Below are 22,728 nucleotides of genomic sequence, written 5' to 3' on the forward strand. Positions count from 1 at the left end.
ACCTAAACAACTTCATCTAAAATATTGACTAAAAAAAGGGTAAGGAAAAAAATAGGGGCCCAAAAACAGCAGGAGGCACAGAGTACTAAAAACATTGGAGGAGCAACAGCAGAAGATGAAGAATGCGACAGAGAGGAGTCAAGAGCAAACTCCAAACGAGGGAACGATATCAAAGGCAAATTTTTCATTATGCCAGGGATCCGAGGAAGAACAGAGAGCCCAAACCAGACACTTGACGATGGCTTGCAATTTTAGAAGAAGAAGGAGAGGCAGCAAGATCGAGAAGGTGTTGCCCCTCCTGCCACTGCAAAAAGATAGATGAGCCACGGAGCCAGGCGGCTTTGGCAGCGTCTGTGGTAATATTCAGTGGCATGTGTAGGGAATGGGAATTATTAATGTTTGATGTAATTAATGCGTAATTAAGATAGCCACAAGATGCTCCTGCTTCTCCACATTAAACAACAAGGAATATAGCCATATGGAGAGTGAGAATGAAACACACAATCTACACGCTACAAGATGAGGGGGATAGGCCAATGGCTAATTTCCCAATGGCTGTTAGCCTAGTTTCAATGCCAAAATAGATCATAATTGCTAAGCACAGATCAGAGACACAAGAAACAGAGACAGCAACAGACACAGAGAGTTAAACAGCCAGGAGAAACTACTTTTCGGGGCAAGTTCAAAGCATAAAATGCCGCCAACGCAAATTGAAGACTTTCAGCTAATTCGGAATTGGTCAGAATTGGTCAAATCGGGTTGAGGATTGGGGGTGTTGGGGAAGGAGACCGTCTTCGACTCGTGCTCATCCATTAACTGTGAAAATAATGTTCCATGGGAACAAAAAACTAAAGTAACTAATAACTATAAGGTAACTAATAATAATGAGTTGCCAAATGATTTTTCAAATATCAATCAATTTTCAATAAGTTTCTATTCGGTTCATTTCATTTCATTTCGTTACGTTGCGTCGCGTTGCGTTTCATTTCGATTCGTTTAGTTTTCCGTTTTGGCCATTCATTAATCTTGGCCGCGTGGCCGGAGCAACTGTTGAAGCCTTCCATTTTTATGATTTTGGAGCACAAAGTGGCTTTGGGCCATGCGATTATGCGGGCAGGCAAAATTAATTAATCCCCAACAACAACAATTAGTGGCATCCAAAAAAAAATACATATAAATATATATATCTCACCCTCTCTTGCGCCTCTTATCATTTATCATCAGTTTTCTGACTTTTTTGTATTCTCCTTTTTCTGTGTGATGTTTTTTTTTGGAATGTGCCGCAAGTGCCGCGAAAATTAACGCAAATTTTTTTTTTTTTGTAGTTCGAGTGGGCTAATTGAGGTTCCATTTAACTTCACATATATATTATAATACACTCGATCCGTTGTTGGCTTGAAAAAAAAGAAGCATTTGCCTGGTTTTACATATTTTGGAGCTAAAAACAATTTTTGTTTGACCTAATGTAGGTAAAGGAGATGTTTGCAAAGAACTTTTTGGTTCATGCTAAATATTACGAAATATCCTTATGACACTTTTGATTTAGAAGACATAGGCAATGCTCTTCTTTTCGAATGCTTTATCTAGTTGCAATTAGTTAAAGTGGTTAAAGAAAGAGACCCTCGCATTTTTATTTTGAAACTAGTTTTTTTACTTTTCCTCACGACCAAAGAGAAGCGTATATCATAGTCGTCTTGCTCTATATAATGTTAAACTTGATTTGCATATTCAATTTACAATATTTCTTTTTGTAGTTTGTTGTTGCCGATGTTGTTGTTGTTATGGAAGCGCCACCTGTGGGGCATATACAAGTTTAAATGCCTTTGATATCGCCGACATAAATCTATGTGGATCTAGATCTTCCCCGTTTGAAACGATGGCAAACGATGAATGCCATGCGTTTTATGCATTATTTCGTTTTGGATATGCATATGGCAAGCAGATTATGTCACATCCGTTTCTTCCGATGCCCCCCTACCCACACCCTAAGGCAGATCAGCCCAGCCCTTGCCTAAGACCACCTCACGATCCCTCTACCTCAATTTTCCCTCCACCTTTTTCTCTCTGTCTGGCTATCTCTCTTTCTCTAGAGATTCAGTTTCAGTTCCGAAGACCCGTTGAGTGTTGGACCATTCAAATCGAGTGGCCACTTGAGTCAGAAACAGAGAAGCTTCATTGATTCGGACTTCCAGTAGAGGGAGAGATAGAGGGTGGTGTATGGATGGACGGATAGATAGATATATAGATAGATACAGTGATGGAGCTGATGGGTCTATAAGGCCGGAACCCATCAATATGAAAGATTTGGCACCATTAGCGCCACTTAGGTGATTTTCATGCTCAATGCGAATTGCAGGCAGAATATAAAAACAACAAAATAGAAAAATAAGCGGCAGGGCTAACAAGCATTTGGCAAGACACATTTTCTTTAGACTCAAAAATGAAATGACTTTCAGCTGTTTGTTGTAGTTGTTGTTGTTATTATTGTTGTTGTTGCTTTAGCTGCTTCTGTCGGCGGGGCCAGAAATAGCATAAAAACTCATAAACGCGTCGAGGCGCAGAAGGCAGAGAGGCAACATGGCCTGCCATTTGAAAATTTCATTTCATTTCGTTATAATTTTCTATTTCCCGCATGCCAAACAGCCCGCCAGGCAAAAAAAAAAACATACACACACTCACACACACAAAATAAGAAGACCCCAAAAGGGCCCCTACATAGACAAGTAGTGAGCAAAAGAGATAGAAAGAAAGAGCAAGAAGGCACGGCAACCCCTTTTATATAGATAGGTACCAAAGATTTGGTTTTAGTTTTTCTTTTTGGTTTAGTTTGGTTTTGGTTTTGCTTTTGGTTCTAGCGCCGCCATTCATACTTAATTACCAAAAAAAAAAAAAAAAATAATAATAATAAAAAAAAAACCATCCAAGAAAAACTAACAACAACAACAACAGAAAAATCGTCGCCGTCGTCGCTGGGCGTGACGCCTCCTACTAAACAACAAAAATCTTATGACCAGGTAGACGACACCCCAAAAAGAGATGATGAATTGTGCGGGTGCCGTTGAGTAAGTTTGTTGTCTCGTCTTCTCTTTTTCCGTTTCGTAGGCGTTGACCTAAATATGCAAAACTGTTGCTGTTGTTGTTCTTCTTCTAGTCGATGCTGTTGTTGTTGTTGTTGTCAAAGCATTTTCCGCTTTGGCCATTTGAACATTGTGTAATACCATCCACATAACCATATATCTCTAATATGTGCATATGTTTATAAAGACGTCAACAGCAAGTGCAATTAGAGTAGAAATAAAGTTCAAATCCAGAAGCTCATCCGCCCCCCTTACCCAACCACGCCCCATAATGAAATGAGGAAGTGCCAGCAAGCAGCATGAAATGGAAACCACATAGTCAAGGTATTTTTCATCTATCTACATACATATATACCAAATAAGGTGTAGGTTTTCCTCAATGGAAAACCATAATACATAGACGTAGAATCTGCTCATAGAGCCAACCCCATTCACTTAGGCCATAAGCCAGCTAATGCACGATCAAGAATCAAATACATATACATGACTTACATATAACTAAAAGTTGAAAATCTCTTATGCTAAGATCTTTTGCCCTTAATGACATTTTCTCTACTTCCATGAATACTTATAATAGATATACCTACATATGTATCTATAGTTTTTCTCATGGCTTTGGCAATGTGACAAAAAAAAAAAAAAAAAAAACCAAAGAAGAAGAGCAAAACCGCAAATTGATTCTCAATGTTGAAGTGCATCGCCGGCGGCAACATAAGTGGTGATTTTATTATATAATAAATAAATATACATATATATACATATGTATGTACATACAAACTATATATTATATGTATGCATATTGAAATCAAATGACGTATCTCATTGTTGTAGTAGTCGATGCCAGTTTGTCTCCGCTTTTAACCAAAAAAACCAACAACAACAACAACAACAATAAAAACAAAAGAAACAAACAGTCAACCAACCAACCAACCAGCATTATAACAAATGAAGTTGTTACTGCTGCTTCTGTTGAATTTTTGGCTTCTTCTGATGATGTTTTATGAGCAGCTAATTTACTTAACACCTCAGCAACAACCACAACAACAAAAAATAAACTATAATAGAAGAATAAAAAATGAGTTTGTTTTTTTGTATTTATTTTTCACATGGCCTTTTTTCATAAATTTATTTCAAGTCACATCCCAAATATAGAGAGAGAGGGACAGAGAGTAGGAGTAGTAGCCAGTAGAGAGATGGAAGAGAGGGATGGGGATGAGATTGGAAAGAGGGAAGGGGTTTAGGTTTAGGCGTGGGTGCAAATTGGCCATTAAAATTTGACCAGTTAATTCATGATAATACCGATTTTGTCAAGTTTAAAGGCATTTTAATTAGTTTTAAGCAGAGCGAAGCGTCACACATGGCGTATGATTAACAATTCATCATCGGATCGGATCAGAGATCAAATCAAAAAGCCAGAAAGCCAGAAAAACCAAACTGAGTCAGATTTCGATTGATCTCTCCCTGTGATGATAGATACAATTTTTATGATCGTTTGCTGACAAACGTCAGCCCAAAAAGCTACTAAGAACTATTCATATGCAAATTTTGCAGCATTTTGCTTGAGGAATGTTTTATTATTTTTTTTTTTTTTGGACAAAGTGAAAGGAGTTTTTGTTTTATTTTGTGTTTGTGCTGACGATGATGATGATCTATCTGGTGGGCGTATTGATTAGTAATCAGTTTCATGTTTTTTTTGTTTGCAAATCGTTTCAGAAACCATTTGCTGCGCTTGCAAAGGCAGCAGCAGCAACACAAAAACCAAATAAATCAATTGGGAAAACAGCAAAAAGTTAAGTAAATATCCTGTGTATATATGTCTGTATATACATACATACATGCATATGTTTTACTGGAGCGCTTCAAGTTTCGACCCAATCGAAAAGAACTTGAGTTCACTTTAATTGCGAGTTTTCACAGTTTGCCGAATTCAGCTAAGAAATTTTTACCAGCGACCTCTTTGATGTTGACTTTTTCGTGTCTTTTGTGCAAGATCAGCAAATTATTGTTTCTATGATTCATTTATCTTCATTAATATGATGACGATGCAAATAATTGATTCGAACGTTACTTAAACTATCTAAATTTTAAGTAAATATTTTACTTAAGATCAGTTAATAGGTAAACCAATTTGTACAATTTGTTATTGAATGGTTTAATTTTGATGAAGAGAGCTTATAGATTGCCGGGGTGGTAGATCTCCACGCTCCTTTTTAAAATAGATACCCCTAGAACCGGTCCTGTTTGGCGGCTGATGCTGAATGCTGTTCATCAGCCTCTCAAACAATAAGAAGAAAGATATGCCACAAAAAGGCAGAAAAAAAGAGGAAGGAAGGAAAAAGTAAATAAACAGTAAAAATGTACAGAGAGGCACAAGAACAGCTGATTGCAGCTGATTTCTATTTGAGACTGCATATAGACTACACTTGGCGAAGACGACTCTGACCGGGAATTTGAAATCAAGTGAGAGAATAAAGATGACTTTGAGGCTCTGAGTCTCTGGGCAACGCCACCGACGCCACTTGGAAATGGTGTGTGCGACAGCCATGACGACAACGATGACGACGACGACAACGTTGAAGGGGGGTGGAGTGAGCCAGAGTAGAAGGAGGTGCAGGGGGGAGAGGGCGAAAAAAAACTGAATTAAAAATCTAATTGCGACTGAGCCAAAAGACAATAAAAGAAAAACTGAGAAAATGAAACACACAAACGAAAGAAAAGCAACTACTACTACTACGGGAGGGGTAGGAGAGATGAAGATGATGGAGGAGGTGGGGGAGGAGGCATTGGACTGGGCGCAAAACGTCATGAACCGCAACGCAAGAATAATTACAACAACAACTAAGCCCATGAGATGGAAAGAGACGAATAGTCAGAGAAGAGAAGAAGTGGAGAAGTTAGGGCTGGGTCCGCCAACCGCAAAGGTCGAAGAGAGACGCTGCAGACGGTTAGTGGCAGAAATAAACCGAAGCGGGGTGAAGGAGACGTGAACAGAGACGGAGGCGGAGGCGGAGGAAGAGAAGGAGGATGAGGATGAGAAAGAAGAAGCAAAAAGAGGAAACAGTTGGGAACTCAGTTTTTCCAGGCTCACAAAATTAATGCGAATTTAATTAAAATGTGCAACTAGCAACAGCATCAACAACTGCGGCAGCAACAATAAATTCTAAGCAACTAAAATTGAAAATGGAATCAGTAGATTCAGTTGGAGGAGAAAGAACCTAACAAGACCATGAAGTAGTAGAAGAAATATAACCAAAAAAAGACTTAACCTAGACACATGAGAGAAAAAAAATTGCAGTTGCTGCTGCCGGTTTTTTTTTCTTTTCTTTTTTCGGTATGGGGACAAAGGCGGGAAAGGGAATGGTAGGCGGGACGGGGCTGGGCCTAAGCGCAGGCGCAACATGCTGTGTGTATGTGTATGTGTGTGTATTGCATAAAATTATTTCGGTCTGGTGAATATTAGCAGAGCGTGAAGTTGGCAAATAAGAAAATTCAGTAGGTATATATGTAGTTTTTTTCTTCTTTTTTTATGTTTGGCAAAAAAAAAAAAACGTTAAATTTCATTAAACTACAAAAGAAAGAGGCAAATCTTCTTCATTCAAGACGTTCAGAGTAAGAAAAAGAGTCGGGAAAAGGTGGCAGTAGCAACTACCCAAGCTATTGTATAGGCCATAACTGAACTGTTTTCAGTATAATCGAGGCTAAGACAAACCCTAAACAAAAATTTATCTAAAATATTTTTGAAAATGCTCTTAAATTCGCTCCCAGTGTAAAATATCTTCAAAATCTAGGATGGCAATAATTTCTTCTTTTTCTTGTTGTTGATCATTTTCTCAGATTTCCGAATTCAAAAATAAAAAGAAAACAACATAAAAGTAGAAACAAATTAATCGAGTACTCACCATAATTTTCACTCACAGCCATTTTCACCGAATCCATCACTGATTGTGTAACACGTATCGGTTGACCAAGTATGGTAAAATTGCCTGGATTGGTTTGTTGCACAAACATCATGTAGGAGATATCCGATGCCTGTTCTAGATCATTGCCCGATCTAAGTAGACCGCGTGGCTTTAATTTCTCGCGATAGATATCACATTCACCGCCGCTTGTATTTGGCATGGCGAACTGTAATCTCACCAGTTGTGGCAATTGCAAGTCCGTTTGCTGTTTATATGTATGAAGGACTTTCATTGTGGCCGAGAAATTCACACGCCGATCGGCTGACATGGATGTGAAAGTGCCCTGAAAAACTGTGGGTGCAACAAATGCCAATTGTGCAGGATCACGGGCTGAGCAATATCGTCCGGCTCTTTGACGTCCGCGATGTTTGCGTTGATGCTTGCGTCGTGGCTGTTGACGTTGATGTTGTTGCTGTTGGTGGTGCTGCTGCTGTTGCAGCTGCTGGTGGAGCTGCTGCTGCTGCTGCTGATGATGATGATGATGCGGACGAAGCCATGGACGTTGGCGGTGGCGATGCTGGCCATCTCGGCGATTTCGCTGACTATCTGGCACTTCATAGGACTCAATGACATAGCTTTGCCTTAATTTAAGGCCAGAATTGCTAGCCAATAATGAGCTAGGCAATTGTTGCATGTTACTGCTACTGCTGCTGCTGCTATTGCCATTTGTTAATAATTTATATATTTGACTATTAATTAGCATATTTGGAACATGTTGCTCTTGCTGATGGTGTTGGTATTGCTGTTGTTGTGCAGCTTGATAGATGCCACTGCTGTCGCTATTGCTATTACTGTTGCTGCTGCTGCTTCTGCTGCCGGCTGTGAATACTGTTGATGTTGATGTTGCTGCTGCTGCTGCTGTTGTTGCTGGCATTAATTTATTATTACTAAGACTATTGCTGACGGCTGCAGGCATTAGCAACCGACTTAAAATGCTGTCATTATCCTTTTGCAGATTTATATAATAACTGCTTTCGACGGTTGCTGTTGCTGTTGCTGCTGCTGCTGCTACTGTTGTTGTTGTCGTCACTAGCAACATGTTGCTGACGTAAATGATTAGCAATATCAATGGCATTAGTTGTTTTGTTGTTTTTAGACTCCATTTGCGCACATGTTGCGCATACATGGCGTCCTCAAAATTTTTGTAGTTTGTATGGGGTTTATTTACAAAAAAATGTATATATATCAATATCAATCAAACAATTGCTCTTGGGATTTTTGGGGGGCGGGGGGCTCCAGTATGTTGCCGCTGCTACTGCTGCTGGTGCCACTGGTTTTTCTGCTATGATGGGCGGATGGGGATGGACTGGGCCTGTTCCTGGGATGAATTTTGGTTTTCTCGTTCTAATCCTGATCAAAATTGATGCCGCCCTTATCGTATTTTCGTTTATCCTGTAAATACTTTCGATAATTTCGTAGCATTTTGAGGCGAGCGAGCAGAAAGGCCGATTAACGCGACAGACAGACAGAGAAAAAGACAAGAATTAGAGACAGAGAGTGTGTGAGAGAGAGAGAGAGAGGGAGAGAGAGAAAGGGATAAAGCGAGATTAAGAGAGCAATAGATTGTTTTTCTTTATATTGGTTTGACAATTTTTTAGTTTCACTGTTGCTGCTGATGTTGCTGGTGAGTCATTTAGCTAACTTTTTGTTGTTTTATTTTTTTCTTGTTTTAAATACAATCACAAAAAAAAAAAAAAAAAAAAATTGTTGTTATTTGTGTGTGTGTATTTAGAATTCTTCTTGACGTTTTTCACTTGACTTTTTTTATTGCTTTTGATTTTGTGTTTTTATTTTATTTGCTCTTTCTTTTTCGCTTTTTATGCATAGGCCGCGCAGCCTCCCCCTTCTCTGGTTTATTATTTGAACGGGTAAGGTCGCGTGGCGTATTTTTTCTTAATGTTATTGTTGTTGTTTTATTATTTTCTTTGCCCGTGTTGTTATTGTTGTTGTTCACTATGGGTTTTTCACGCGCGCGCGTTTCGTGCGTTCGTTACGTTTACGTCGTTGTCGTCGTCGTTGGCGGCGACGGCAGCAAAGTGTTGCTCGGGTGTCGTCCGCTTCGTGTTGCTGTTGCTGCTGTAATTGTAATCCTCGCGCGCTGCTAGGTATCTATGAGATACGATAATGTTTGTCGTAGTCGTAGTCGTCGTATACGCGATCTCTCCGATTGTTGCGCTCGTCTGTCTATATAGACATAGTCGCAGTCTGATTCACTAATACTGCCGCTGTTGCTGTTGTTGCTGTTGATGCTGTTGATGCTGTTGCTGCTGGGGCACCGCCGCAGCCGGGCGGCGGCTGCTTGACTGACTTTGGGGTGCCGTCTCCGTCTTCGTCTCCGTCTCTGATGACGATGATGATGTGCGATATACCAGACACAGTCGCACACACACACACACACTGACACACACACTCACACACACGTCTTCTAATTTTAGACAAAAGTAATTATAAAAAAAAAAAAAAAATACAGAGCGGCGTACTCTTCTTCTCAACGGCGGCGGCGTTCAGGCTCATACGAACATATATCTTTTGCCTAGAGATATATATATATAAATCTGTATATATATATATATATGTATATAAATTTGATATACAAAGACGTTGTGTCTATTTAGCCGACACGCACTCCCAAATGGATGTTAATTGTATATTATTATTATTATTAATTTTTTTTTTCGGACAAGCTGAAAGGTTGACACTGATTTCGTCACTTTTGGCCAACTTTTTTTGCTTTTGTCGCTAATCGATTGAAATCGAGAGTCCTTTTTATTAATGCTCAATCCGACTGAATGATAAGCGATCGTTCAATCAGGGTATTGTTTCTTGTCGCTCTCGTCGTTGTTGTTATTATTGCTGCTGTGGCTCATCTATATAGATTTTAAGAATTCAGTTCACGCTCATTTGAAAATGTTCAAATTCGAAATTCGAAAAACCGACAATTCAACCGAACGAAATTCACACGCACTGAAATGTAATGGCAACAATTCTATATAATATCTCTGTGATCGGTTTAGTTTCCTTCATTCCTTGCCGATGTGTAATTTTATTTGAATTTTTGTATTATTTTAAAAAAAGTTATTCGTTTTTTGTGTTTAATAAACCTTCTGTGACTGTTTTGTGTTTATTTGCTGGAATTTTAATTTATTTATTTTATTTTTTCTGTGTCTCGTTTTTCAAATTATTTTCATTCTTTTTTTGAATTTTGTATTTGATACTTTGCGCCGACAAAAAACACGCGCGGCCGTTCCGTTCTCATTGACGTTCCGCGGACAACTCGCAACTTGTTGGCAGCTTCGCGCGCTGCCAACATCAAACTACCAGTATTTTTTGGTCCAACGTGTTCGAGATGAATAGGGGATCTAAATACTGGGAATGTTGAATAGGGGGAAGGCGAGAGACGGCCAGTATTCGATCCCTTATGTAATACCCTTTCCTTGCGAGTTCACACACTTTGGTCACCCATCCCAGCTCCCAGCAAATAAAACAAACATCTTTTTCATCAGATGCAATGAGATGATTTTCCGTCCGCGAGTATGATTCCGAAGTGGATGACAATGTCGTATAGCTTTCGCCACGAAATTTTATTTGGAATTGAAAAACTGATTTTGTTTCGGAACTTGGAGAACTTTAGACATTTACAAAAATGTTTATATTCCTTCAAAATCGATCAAGTTGAATCGGATGATTTTATGGAATAAATTTGCATGTTATATGGCTTGAATTTGTAGTTCCTTACTTTGTGACATAGAGTAACGAAAGAACTTCAAAGTGTACACAAATTTCGGCATGACCCAGGCAAGTCAAGCTCTCTGGGTTATCTGGCTCCCGGTATTCTCCCAGTATTTTGATCCCTTATTTTTCTCGAGCACGTTGGTCCATTAAATACTGGTAGTTCGATGTTGGCAGGCCACGAAGCTACAAGTTCGAAGCGAACGACTGGCTTTGACTTCGTTTTTGCCGTGGAAAGTAGGCGGAAAATCTTGCGGCCGCTTTCGTTTATTCCTTAGTAGGAGGGAAAAAAGTGTCCTTTGTACAACAAATCGACCAATTGGGGGGGTGTAGTCTCGCTAATTTGTTTGTTCTATTGCCATTGGCTTCTAGCTGAACATTCTATGTACATGTACATATGTATGTATGTACATATGTATCTTCGCAGTCGGCAAGGATATTTTAGTTATTTTTGAAGTTTGACTTTTGAAACAGACAAGTTTTCGATGATGTTTTAAACAATACAATTTGTTCTGCAGCTTTTAGATTTAGCAAATTATTGTTTGACGTTTTGCTGATATCTAAAGCGAAAGAACCTTTTTTTTCTTCATCTACACTTTTTGATAAAAGACTAAGCGAAGTCTCGAAAAAAACTGAGTTATGAAAATAATAATGAAAGTTTGGAATTAAATTAATCTAGTCCAGATGTATTTATTAAATCAATTAAATACTAGAAGTATAAGAACTGTTGCGCTCAGAATATGGATATTTTCCATTGAACATTGGAAAATCAGTTAGTAAATACAACTTGTTAAAAGTGTTCTCTCTCGCTTTCTCTCCATTAACTCTCTTTTCAGTAGTCTCAAACCATACGTTGACTTACAAATTGTTAAAGCAATCGAAAGTATATAGTTGAACACTTTTTAATTTCACTTTTCAAATTTTGCACAACTTTAGATGGGTTCACTTTGTTGCATATTGAGAAGTGTCTGTGAAATCGGAACGTATTTATATGAACATTTTCGTTCTAATCTAATCTAGTTAGTGAATAAATAGATTGACGTGTATTGATGCCGGAAGCTAAGGCAAAATGAAATGCATTCAAAATGGGAACTAATAATCATTTAATATGCAAGTCTGATAAGGGATAAAAGGGGCTTTGACTTATGCTTCTGTAACTTATTTTAATTTCTTAAGTTAGCCAACGAAAATGAAAACATTTAACACAAGCCAAAGGTAATGGGCAACTGAAGAGTAATGTGGTTGTGTGAGTGTGTGTGTGTATGTTTTTTTTTTAGGTCTTTCAGCGTTTTTTTTCCCATGATTATTTGCTTTATTGTCAAATGTCAAGCCCAACAACAGCAAAGGCAGGTGAAGCAAAATGGAAATCGTGTAAACTTAAGGTTTTTTTTTTTTCATCATCGTGGTCGTCGTCGTTGTTGTTGTTGTTGTTGTTGTCAAACAAAGCTTCCACTTGTTCTACGCAGTGAGCATGACAATAAAAGAACCTGACAAAAGCAACAACAACAACACCAACAAAAATTACGGTGACAAGTGCGGCAATTGTCAGACCTCGTAGAAAATGAGAAAAAAAACCTAACAACAGAAACAGAAGCAAAACCTAAAAAAACTATACGCAAAAACTTGGGTCAAAGTCAGCCAAAATGTGTCAGGCCTTAATGCTAAAAGCAGCAGCATTCACCATAGATATTTAGGCATTTAGATCAAATCGTTAAGATGATTGCTCATTGATGAATCAAAAACCAAGTCAAAATGCGCTGATAAGGCCTCTTTACGACCTTCATAAAACAATCCAGTAATAGAACTTGTAAACCAGTGGAAGGAGCACCTGTTTAAACAGGTAGTAGGCAACGACGAGAGGAGAATAGTATTTGAAAAGCTGCAAAGAAACAACCAACACACACACACACCCACACATACACACAATTGTTGGCCATTGTGTGTGCCATGGGATGATCGTTGGTGTTGGCGCAAGCAAAAAAGGAGGAGGCGTGCCAAGGGCCAGAAGTTTTCAAGGGATGCTGCTGCTGATATGCGGAAGTACAGGAAATAAACCTTAAAGTGACGACGAAAACAGACAGAAGAAGACAACGGCAACAGCTGCCAAGCGCAGAGTCATTGCATCATCGACAAATAAAGTGGAAGAACAGCAGCAGCAACATCAACAACAACAATAGCATGAGCTTAAAAAGAAAAAAACCCCCAAAAAAGTAAAACTATTTAAACAACATTTTCGTTTCATTCATTTGAAAAGCATGAAGAAAAGATCAGTGTCAAATGAAAATGAAATTTTCCCAGCCTCAAGTTAAACTTGTCAAGCGATAAAACCAAAAGGGTCAAAAACTAAATATGTATTTGTATGTACCTGATTATATTCAAGCTTGTTCAAATAACAATATTTACCTACAAACATAGATCAGTAAACACTTGCTCTAAAAAAGAGTTTTAAAACATATTTCAAACTCCAATCAAAAATGTTTTCAATTGTACTAAACCAGCATCAAATTCCAAAGGTATTCGGATTTTTACTCATTCCAATTAATCAGATTAAAAGATCAAAGACTTTCGATTCTCAATTCAAAATCAAATTGTATGCGAAAAAGTTTCAACGTATTTACCACAAAATTGAAATGTGGCGATTCACTCGAATCGTTTTATCCAGCCATTTCTTATATGAGTTGGTGATTGTAAACCGTAAAAGTCCTTTACAGGCCGTTTATGACCAAAGTGTGATAAGCTGATTTGCCTCTGTGGCAAAGTGAACTTTCATTGCTTATGATGAATGATATTTGTAAGGCAAAAGGTGTATTTAAATTTGTTGCACTTGTTGATGCAACAATCTGTTGCAATAGATAGATAACTGGAGAGACATACATACAGATATGTGTGGGGGAGAGAGAGGGAGAAACCTCTCCCTTTGGTAACCCGAAACTCGCCGTTATAGCCACACACACACACACACGGATCACTTCCCCCCTGATCTTAAAGGCCCTTTAAATTGTGTTAAAAAACGAAGTAGGTACAAAAAGCAGAAACCTCAAGATCTCACCGAGTAGATAAGCAGCAACACTTCCCCTCTTTTACCACTGCCACACACTTCTTAGCCCCCCTCCTTTCTCACATTATTCCTCTCTCTCGCACTGTCTCTCAGTCTTTACTCGTTGCATCCTCCTTCCCTTTTTGGGTACAATCTTCCGCTTTATGAGTAAAACAAAGTCAACTGCTGGGTCTGTTGCTGCTGCTGAGGAAATGGAAATGAAAATGCACTTGCCCAGTCTCAGTTCCCGTCCCAGTCCCAGTCCCAGTCGGAGCCGCAGGTTGTTAGCGACGACGACGACCACGACATGTGGCCAGGGTCTTTTAGGTCTGTGGCTCTAATTTCAATTGGGTTTTGTTGGTTTGGTTTGGTTTGGCTTGGCTTGGTGGAAATTATTCATCAAGTATAAGTACTCACAAGTCTCCCGATGTCTCTCTCCCTGGCGTTGTCTCCCATTTTGCCACCGACTTGCCAGTTCTCTTGACTCACCCACGCGTGACGTGACTCTTTGGTTTTGGCTTTGGTCTTGGTCTTGGTCTTTGGTCTATACCTGAGAGCCGCTTCCGTAAAAAAAAAAAAAAAGTTGCCGCGCTCAACCATTCCCTTTTCCACCACTCCGTCTCCCCCTTTTTTGTCTTTGCGCATGTGTATGTGTGTGTGTATTTCTACCCCCAACCCCGCTTAACCTCTCTGTCGCCTTCTCTTAATGTTCCCACCTGCTTTGCGGTTTGCTTGTAGCCGTGTTACCGTGGCTATGGCTGTGGCTTCTCCACTTCAAGTGCATTGAAGCAAGTTGAAGGCTATTTTTCAACTTCAAAATGTTTGCTAAATGACTTTTGATGATTTGTGGTAAGAAGAGTTGAGGCAGCAGCAGCGTTGAGGGAGGGTTTACCTTTTGGGTAGCTAAAATAAATTAATGATTATATTTATTTAATTAGCCCATCGATGAGTGGAGAGTGCATAAGGTGGGAAAAGCAAGTAAGAGAAGGAAGAAATGTCGGAACGTCAAAAAAAACCCAAAAACCTATCACCTAGTTGGCGCTTCCAATCGGAAGAGTTAAATAGAGTCACCCAAAGGAGAGCGATAAATATTTTTAAAGCACTTGAGAAATTGGCAAATATTTTACTTTGTAAAGCAAATATTAAAAAATATTTCCATGATACACATTTTCCCCCTCATCATGACGTGTGCCACACACACTCATTCTTCCTTTCTCTTGGGATCTCTTGGATTTATTTTTTTTGCCAATAGATGACTCATGATTTCGGGTCTTTGATTGACCAGCTGGGGGAGTTAAAGGAATGCTTATCTATTTACTAGAAAAATTCCCATTAAAAATGTTTGTTGATGACTCAAAGTGAAAGACGGTCGACTTTTTGACATTTTTCGCCATCCAATTTTTTGACTTTTTGGCAAACATTTGGTGTTTGACAAACTCAAACCTGAAGCGAACCTGAAGCAAGATGCTCAAGATGCTAACGCGACACGTGAATGCATTGCAGATAATCACCGTCGAGTCTGGGCCTAAAAATAGTCTATAATATACACATTCATGTACATATATATAATCTATAGTATATATATTCCATGTAATTAGCCTCCTCAAGTGTTGGGTGATAGGTCTGGCATACTCTTGCTTAAAGTTCATATCAATCAGTTAAGACGTTTGCAAAGAATGGAAGCTTTTCTATGAATGAAGTACGGAATGAAATTGAAAGTAGTTAAGCTAAGGTTGATGTCCATATGTGGCTTAAACTCGCCCAGGATCAAAGAATTTTGTAGATATTAATGTGAGGAAAGTAAGTAAAGAATAGAAACCTGAACCTGAGTAAGAGGGAAAGAGTTTGGCCTTATTCTATAGAGAGAATTTAAGTTAGAAGAATTTTTTAGGGCATTTATTATTCGTTGTGAAAATATTAAGCGAATGTAGTGCTTCCTATCCAGTTGCCGGTTTTGCTGATATTCCAGACGATGTTGTCGAGCAAAAATAGCCGAAAAAATGTCTAGCCAAAGGCAGTGGATAGGCATGGGCTATAAATAAGCCCTAGCCACCCAGAGCAGACTTCTCAACTCAACTTAGCACCAAATGAGAAGTGGAGGGACAAAAAAATAGCATAGAACTCCACTATCATCATTATCATTGGCATCATCATCATCATTATCATTATTATCAGCAGCAGCGGTTGAAGAGGAGGCAAAGCCCATAGATTTCAAACTGACTCACCAGCAACCTCGACTAATATTTCAATTAGCGACAAAAAATGACGGGGATGGGAAGGGGAGTTCAAAAAAGGGAAAAACGAAGAGAGAGCTCAAAGCCTCAGAGTTCGAGTTGATGACATGCCTAAACCTTAATAAAAAGCGGCAGAAATGTGCCCAAAGGCTGCCAAAAGCGAAAAAAAGATAAATAAATTCCATCGGGAACCCTAGGTGGTCGAATATTTTAACACTACCGTGGACAGTGGCAATATGCCTCATGATGGTGGTGCTTGGTGGTGTTGTTGGTGGTGCTTAGTGGTGGTGGTGGTGGTGACGTTGCTTTTGCTGTTGGTGGTGGTGGTAGTGGTAGTGGTGGTGGCGTTTGCTGTGGCGTCTGCCTTTTAATGTAGAAAACTAGTCGAAGAAGAGCAGCAGCCAGGCATAATTTACGATCAGTAACGAATCAAGGGAGGTGGCCTTAAAGGGAGTGGCATGGGTTACAGTGTGTGGGGGAGGGGGTGAGCACTTTGGGGCTAAAGCACAAAGGCCGGGGCAGAGGGCAGGATTTGCGGCATTGACTTGACTTATCAATTTCACGGGAATCCAATCGATTTTTATATGTGAGAGAGCAGAGCGAGCAGCAGATAAACCGCAAAAATCAAGCAATAAAAAAAAACAGAAACAAAAACAGAAACAGAAAAAAATAACAACAACAAGAACCAACGAAGGCAACAAACAGCAACAGCAACTGCGGTGCAAAATGAAGAGCAGATTCAGATACAGATCCAGAGATACAGATACAGAAATGGAGACCCGGCAAAAGGCAGAAAATACCAAAACGGCAATAAATGGTGTTGATATCCCGCGAAGCGTGTGAAGACGCTAACGATGCCGCCAAAACTTGTTAACCACAAAAATTATTGCATGAGATGAAATAAATTAAGGTGGCGGCGTCGTCGTCGTCGACGTTTGGCCGACTGTCGGTCGTTGGTCGGACGTCGCCTGGCTGCTGCAGTATGAAACTATCCCCAATGGTGATGATGATGCTGCTGCTGCTTCCTATTCCTCTGTTGCATCCTGGCCAACGGCGTCGGCCTCTCCAGCCAGGCGTTCAGGCTGCCAGGCTGCCAGGCTGCCAGTGGCGACGTCTCTCCGTCTTCTCCATCGTCTGTTGCCTTTTGTTGTTGTTGCTTTTTGTTGAAATGACAGACGCAACATCAGCAGCAAGATGCAAATTTACCTATGGAATTTTTTCAATCCTATAATAACGACAAATGAAATACTCTACGCACACTCTAAAGAAAGCAACCCTTGCTAATACGATATGTATACGACGTGTTGACAATAAAAACATTGGCTTATTCTTGAAATGTTTTTAAGCCCTCATTTGAAGAACCTATACTAGGAGGCATAGACAAGTAGCATAAACATAGACTGTATTTAGATTCGGGATAATACTCTCATAATATTGACTAATGGAAGTCACGTATTATTGAAGGTAAATTAAGTTAATATATAGAGTATATAGCACAGCCAAATAATTCTATTACCTATGACAAAGCACTTTCACCTGCGAGTAAACCTTAATACTTAACTCGATCCACCCCCTACCACCTTTCGCCCAACACTCCCTCACCACCCCAAGTTCTCCCACATGAGCCAATACGATCTCACAGTCATCCCCAGAGTCTGTCCTCTGTCCCAACTTCGTTCATCGTACTGCTTCGTTCCCAGTGTCAAGAGCAACCAACAACTACAACTACCCTCATCCGTCGCCCTTTCCCTCTCAGGGGGAACGAAGAAGGTTAGGGGCGAGGAAAGGGTTTTGTGGGGAAGAGATGAGGAAGGTTGAGGGAGGGACTGTGACTCTGGCGGCGCTGCCGTTTTAGCAACATTGCAATCATCTGAAAATTCCATTCCAATCAAATTAAAAACTGGCGTCTACCTTTTTATCATTTTCTTATCAGATCTCAAGATCTGCCGCAGCGATCAGGCTCGATGCCCGGGTTGCCCGTTGCCCGGTGCCCGATGTGCCTTCTGCTGTGCGCCTTTTAAGCGAAATACAACCAAGTCCAAGTGCTTGGGAGCTCTCTGCTTGTGGCTGTTGCTGTTGTGGATGGGTCTGTAGCCGTTTCTCTGGTTGGCTTGTTGTGTTTTTATATATATATATATATATATATAATAAGCAGATCTTTGTCCCAAAAGAAACCGTGGCCATAATATATCAATATAACGCACACACAGAGAAAAGTCCAAGAGTCTCGATGAAGTCGATGGGAATCAAGGCAAAAGCACAGCCAGAACTGAGACTGTAACCGGTGGGGCTTGGTGGTGGTGGTTGGTAAAGCGAGTGGAAGGAGAGGTGGCTGGGACTGGCGAAAAGCATATGGGACAGGAGGCAAATGCGACCAACGTAGACGGCGACGATGAAATCCATTAGTTTTGCACCTTTGCAACATGTTGCAGTTACCTCTCTCTGTTGTTGTTGTCGTCGCCGTCGTCGTCGTCTCTTTTAGTGGCTGTTGTTGTTGTCGTTGCCAAAGTTTTCGATTTTTATTTTGTTGTTTTTTTTTTTTTTTTTTGTTGGCCAAATTGGTAAAAATTAACACGCTGACTTTTGCTGCTCTTGACCAAAAACAGGCACACACAAAGCCCATTTTGCTTTTAGGCGTCTGTCGCCAAAATTCCTTTCAACCATATTTACTTCTACTCCCTCCTCCCCTTGTCCCGACCTGGTCCTCCTCTGGCCATTTGGACTTCTTTCATACTTCAATTTAATAAATTAATTGGCTTTGTGTCGGCTTCAAACATTTCAGTATTTGATGATCGGTTTGCCATTTCAACGGAGTTGGTGGTAGAGTGGGAAAAGAGGAGGTAAAGTTATGTACACAGCAAAAAAAAAAAAAAGCAACAATTTTAATTAAATAATCAATCTTTCCAAAAATTATTTTGAAAACGAAAAAAAACATTTTGGTATTTTTGAAAATAAACCACAACGACTCAATTCACAAATTCTCTCCTAAAATATTCATCGAAATTTTGGATTGGTCTAAAACGGCTTAAACTGATCGATGACCATTTTGTTTCATTGTTTTGTTATAAGAAATTCTAAAACTACTAAATTGCCTTGAATATTAGAAAATTGCACAATTGCAATAATTCAGACGCTAGACTTGATGATATCCCATGATTAGTGGATAAAAGTATATGGTTTTAAAAACAATAATCGAACAATAAACTTAATAACTTATCGATATTGATTAATTATCTTTCGTTCCACCTTAACGTATGAAACGTTGAAAACGACAACCAAATAGATATAGACAGATACCCATTTAGCCAAATACTTGAATTGGTTGTTCAATTTGGTTCAATTTGGAAGTGCCGAGCGATAAATCTGTTAAATAATAAAAATATATCCTTTACTTTTTACATTTATCAAATTGGACTTACTGTTTGGATTGTTTGTGATTTGCTAAGAAAAATGCTTAGAGGTCAGCCATTTACACGGAGTCTCCTTCCAAAAAGCAATAAAAGAAAAAACCTAAACTGATTCAACTCCACCTTGATGCCGCGACCGCCCCTCTTTTTAAAATTCCAGGACTTCAGTGGCACTTGGCACTCTTCTTCTTGTTCGCTTCGTTTTATTTTTTAGTTTGTTCGCTCTCTTCTTGGTTCTTGTTGATGTTGTATGCTTCTTTTTTTTTGTTTTGTTTTCTTATTATTATCTTAGGTGTTAATGATTTCATTTTTGGCCACCCAATTGATGCCAGAGACTGGCTGGCCATTGGGGCCAGTCTCCTCTGTCCTGTCCTGCCTGCTTATCTGTCTGATGGGCATGTGCAGGTCTTCTCATTCTCATTCCCATCCTACCCAGCGCCTCCAGGCAGAAAGTCTTGGCTCTCGGCTTATCGCTTTAATCTCTTTTGACAGTGATTATTGCTTTCGGTGTTGTTGTTGTTGCTTCTGCTGCTGCGGTTTGTGCAATTGATGTGCGAACTTCGACACCAACAGAACAGAAGATGCAATACAAGGGGAGGAGCAACACCAGAAGAGGGAAAAGGGGAATGATGAGGTGGAGAAGGCGTCGGCAGCTGGCGCTGCATTTGCCGTCTCTATTTGAGGGCGGCTTTTAGCCAAAGCCGAATATGATGTCATGGCTTTGGCCCTTCTGGCCTTCTGGGCTTTTGGCGTTTTATTTTATTTTATTTTGTATTTTTTTGCTTCTGTCTTTCGGCTTTTCGGTAAGTCGAAACCCCAAAAAGGGCAATTTTTGAAATCATATGCCAAACATGGCGCGACATAACTGGAAGATGTTGCCGAGGACCGATGGCGGTGCCGGTGCCGGTACCACTGCCAGGTCCGCTTACTGGGATATGATGGTGGTGGTGCTTGTGGTGCAACCAGGAGCTCCTGGAAGCTGGAGCATTGTTCTTTGCACTGTCGCTTTCGCACTTCAAGCCAGAAGGGATAGAGTTCAATTCTTGCCGCTGCTGCCGCTACTGCTGCTGCGGCTTTCTGCCTGCATTCGAAACAAAAGACTTAAGCCACAAACTTGGCAAAGGTTTAAATAAAAAAAAAAAAAAAAATAATCTTTACTTTTTTTCTTTTTCATATTGTTTTTTTTTTTTTTTTTGTTGCTTGTGAGTATTTTGGTTCAGCAAAGGTGTCGCTGATTGTCTTCTTATAAAAGAATCGAAGGACCGAAATCGGCGCCGCGTTTGGGGCGTTGACAGTTGTTGTGATTGTTTCGTTTTTGCATTGTTGTTGCCGTCCCCAAACCCCGCTGTGATCCTCATTTTCAACCTCTGAGCCTGAGCCTCGTCCTCGTTGTTGTCGTGGAATGTGCTCCTCCGCTTCTCCGTCCGCTGCATTTTCTCGTGGTGCATTCAATCGAATTCAATTGTTTTTAGCACCAAAAGCCCAGGCAAAATCAGCCGCATTCCCACACTGAGACTTTTGCTCCAAAACAAAAAAAAAAATAAACGACAAAGATCAAAGAACAAAAAAAAAACACTCACACACAGTCAGACACACTGATGAAAAACAAAAAAGAAAAACCAGAAGCTCAAAGTGGGCCTAACATAATCAGCATCACAACCAGCAATACCGAGTATATCTCCCTCTCTGTTTCTTTTTCAGTTTCTCCAGTTGGTTTCGCCCATCCTCCAAGCTGGCGCTAAATTTTCAACCGATAATCTCGCACATCAATTCGTTTTATAATGATGACGAGCGGCCCAAGAGGAGAGGCAGCCGTCCAGTCAGCCAGCCAGCCAACCAACCAACCAGCTGCAAAGGCGAACAGGCAAGCAGACAGGCAACCAGAGGCAAGAGAAGCTGCTGCTTGTAGTGCCTGGGTTATGCTGGGTGGCAAGTTTATCTAACGCTTGCGATCTCCACATGCCCCCAAGTGGCCCAAAGTGTGAGCCAATTGGTTGGCCGCACTCAATGGGGACCTTGAATATTTTAGAATCTTTGACTTTGCTTGGGGTATAATGAGTCAAAGAAGATGTCTGATCAATAATCATAAACGTGCACATTTAATTAGTCATCATTGGCAATCGTATGATGATTATGATTTTATCTCATCAATAATCTTATTCAAAAAAAGCTCTGAAAACATAATTTAACCTAAAGCTAACTTTAATTATCTATTTGAGTCACATTTTTCTTAAATTTACTACAAAAATTGTAATCCAAGTCGAGTGACTATAAATGTATATATCTTGGTTAGTTAAGAAACACTTTAAACTAAGTTTCGATTTAAAGTCAACAAGAGTTTTTAATTTCAAATGAATAATTGCGAAAAAAAACTTTATCATTTTATCATTTTCAACATTTGATTTGTGCACATAACCTCCAAAACAAAACCCTTGATTTAGTTTTAAGGTTAGATGCGATAAGTTAATATTTGTAAACCATTTTGTTAGGGTAACAACGGATTCGTTTAATAAAATACTCGCGAAAAGCAAAAAAAAAAAAAAATTGTCCTAATGTTGTTGTTATTGGGTTCTTTTACGTCATTATGAGATTTGGCCAGGCGGGCGGGCGTTCAACAGACGGACAGACCAGAGAGAGACATACCTGATCCCCCAGACCAAGGAACCGCGGAGACCCAGAACCCAGAAAGTAAAACGAGAGAAAAAGAGATGATGAAGGCAGCTCGTTCCTCCTCTGAGGGCAATAGAAATCATTAGCGAGCGGCGCTATCTAATCTACAGATGACTTCGACTTCGATTCCGACTGCCTGAATGCCTGCCTGCCTGCCCGACTGCCTGTTGGTTGGTTGGTTGGCTTGGCTTGACTCGTCGCTTTGTTGACTACCTCTTCTTGATTTTTTGTTGATTTGAAAGAACTGATTACTAATTTTATTAATTTTCAAGTTTATCTGTTGGTGGTGGTGGTGATGGTGGCTGCTTCTGCTGCTGCTGATTTTGCTGCTGTTGTGGGCCCTTCGGGGTCTTAGGTTTTTGCTTTTGCTTGTGTCAGTTTTGATTTAGTTGATGTCTTTATGAAACATTTGAAATACGACACTTTTTGGCGATGAAGCGACAGCGAGAAAGAGAGAGAGAAGAGGCAAACGAAATGAAAAGTGATTTCATTTAACGGTAAGCCGAGGCGCCTTTTGAAGTGGCATCATATGATAGCGACTGGATGCCAAAGCCTCCTACTTGGCATTCTTTTTTGGTTTTTTTTTCTCGAACATTTTTGAAATATGCTTTTGCA

General features: G+C 39.9%; 1 protein-coding gene across 3 annotated transcripts in view; it reads right to left on the reverse strand.

Moving 5' to 3' along the window:
- vn (membrane-bound neuregulin protein vein) overlaps positions 1-10,291 on the reverse strand; it is a 37,871-nt gene extending 27,580 nt beyond the window's left edge. For all 3 annotated transcript variants that reach the window (XM_068293261.1, XM_068293260.1, XM_068293259.1), the window contains exon 1: positions 6,977-10,291. In XM_068293261.1, coding sequence (XP_068149362.1) covers positions 6,977-8,162 — 1,186 coding nt within the window. In that variant the 5' untranslated portion in view covers positions 8,163-10,291. The remainder of the gene's footprint in view (positions 1-6,976) is intronic.
- Between the last annotated feature and the right edge of the window lie 12,437 nt (positions 10,292-22,728).

The sequence above is a fragment of the Drosophila tropicalis genome, unplaced genomic scaffold, assembly GCF_018151085.1.
Source record: "Drosophila tropicalis isolate 14030-0801.00 unplaced genomic scaffold, ASM1815108v1 contig_694, whole genome shotgun sequence".
NCBI classification, from domain to species: Eukaryota; Metazoa; Arthropoda; class Insecta; order Diptera; family Drosophilidae; genus Drosophila; species Drosophila tropicalis.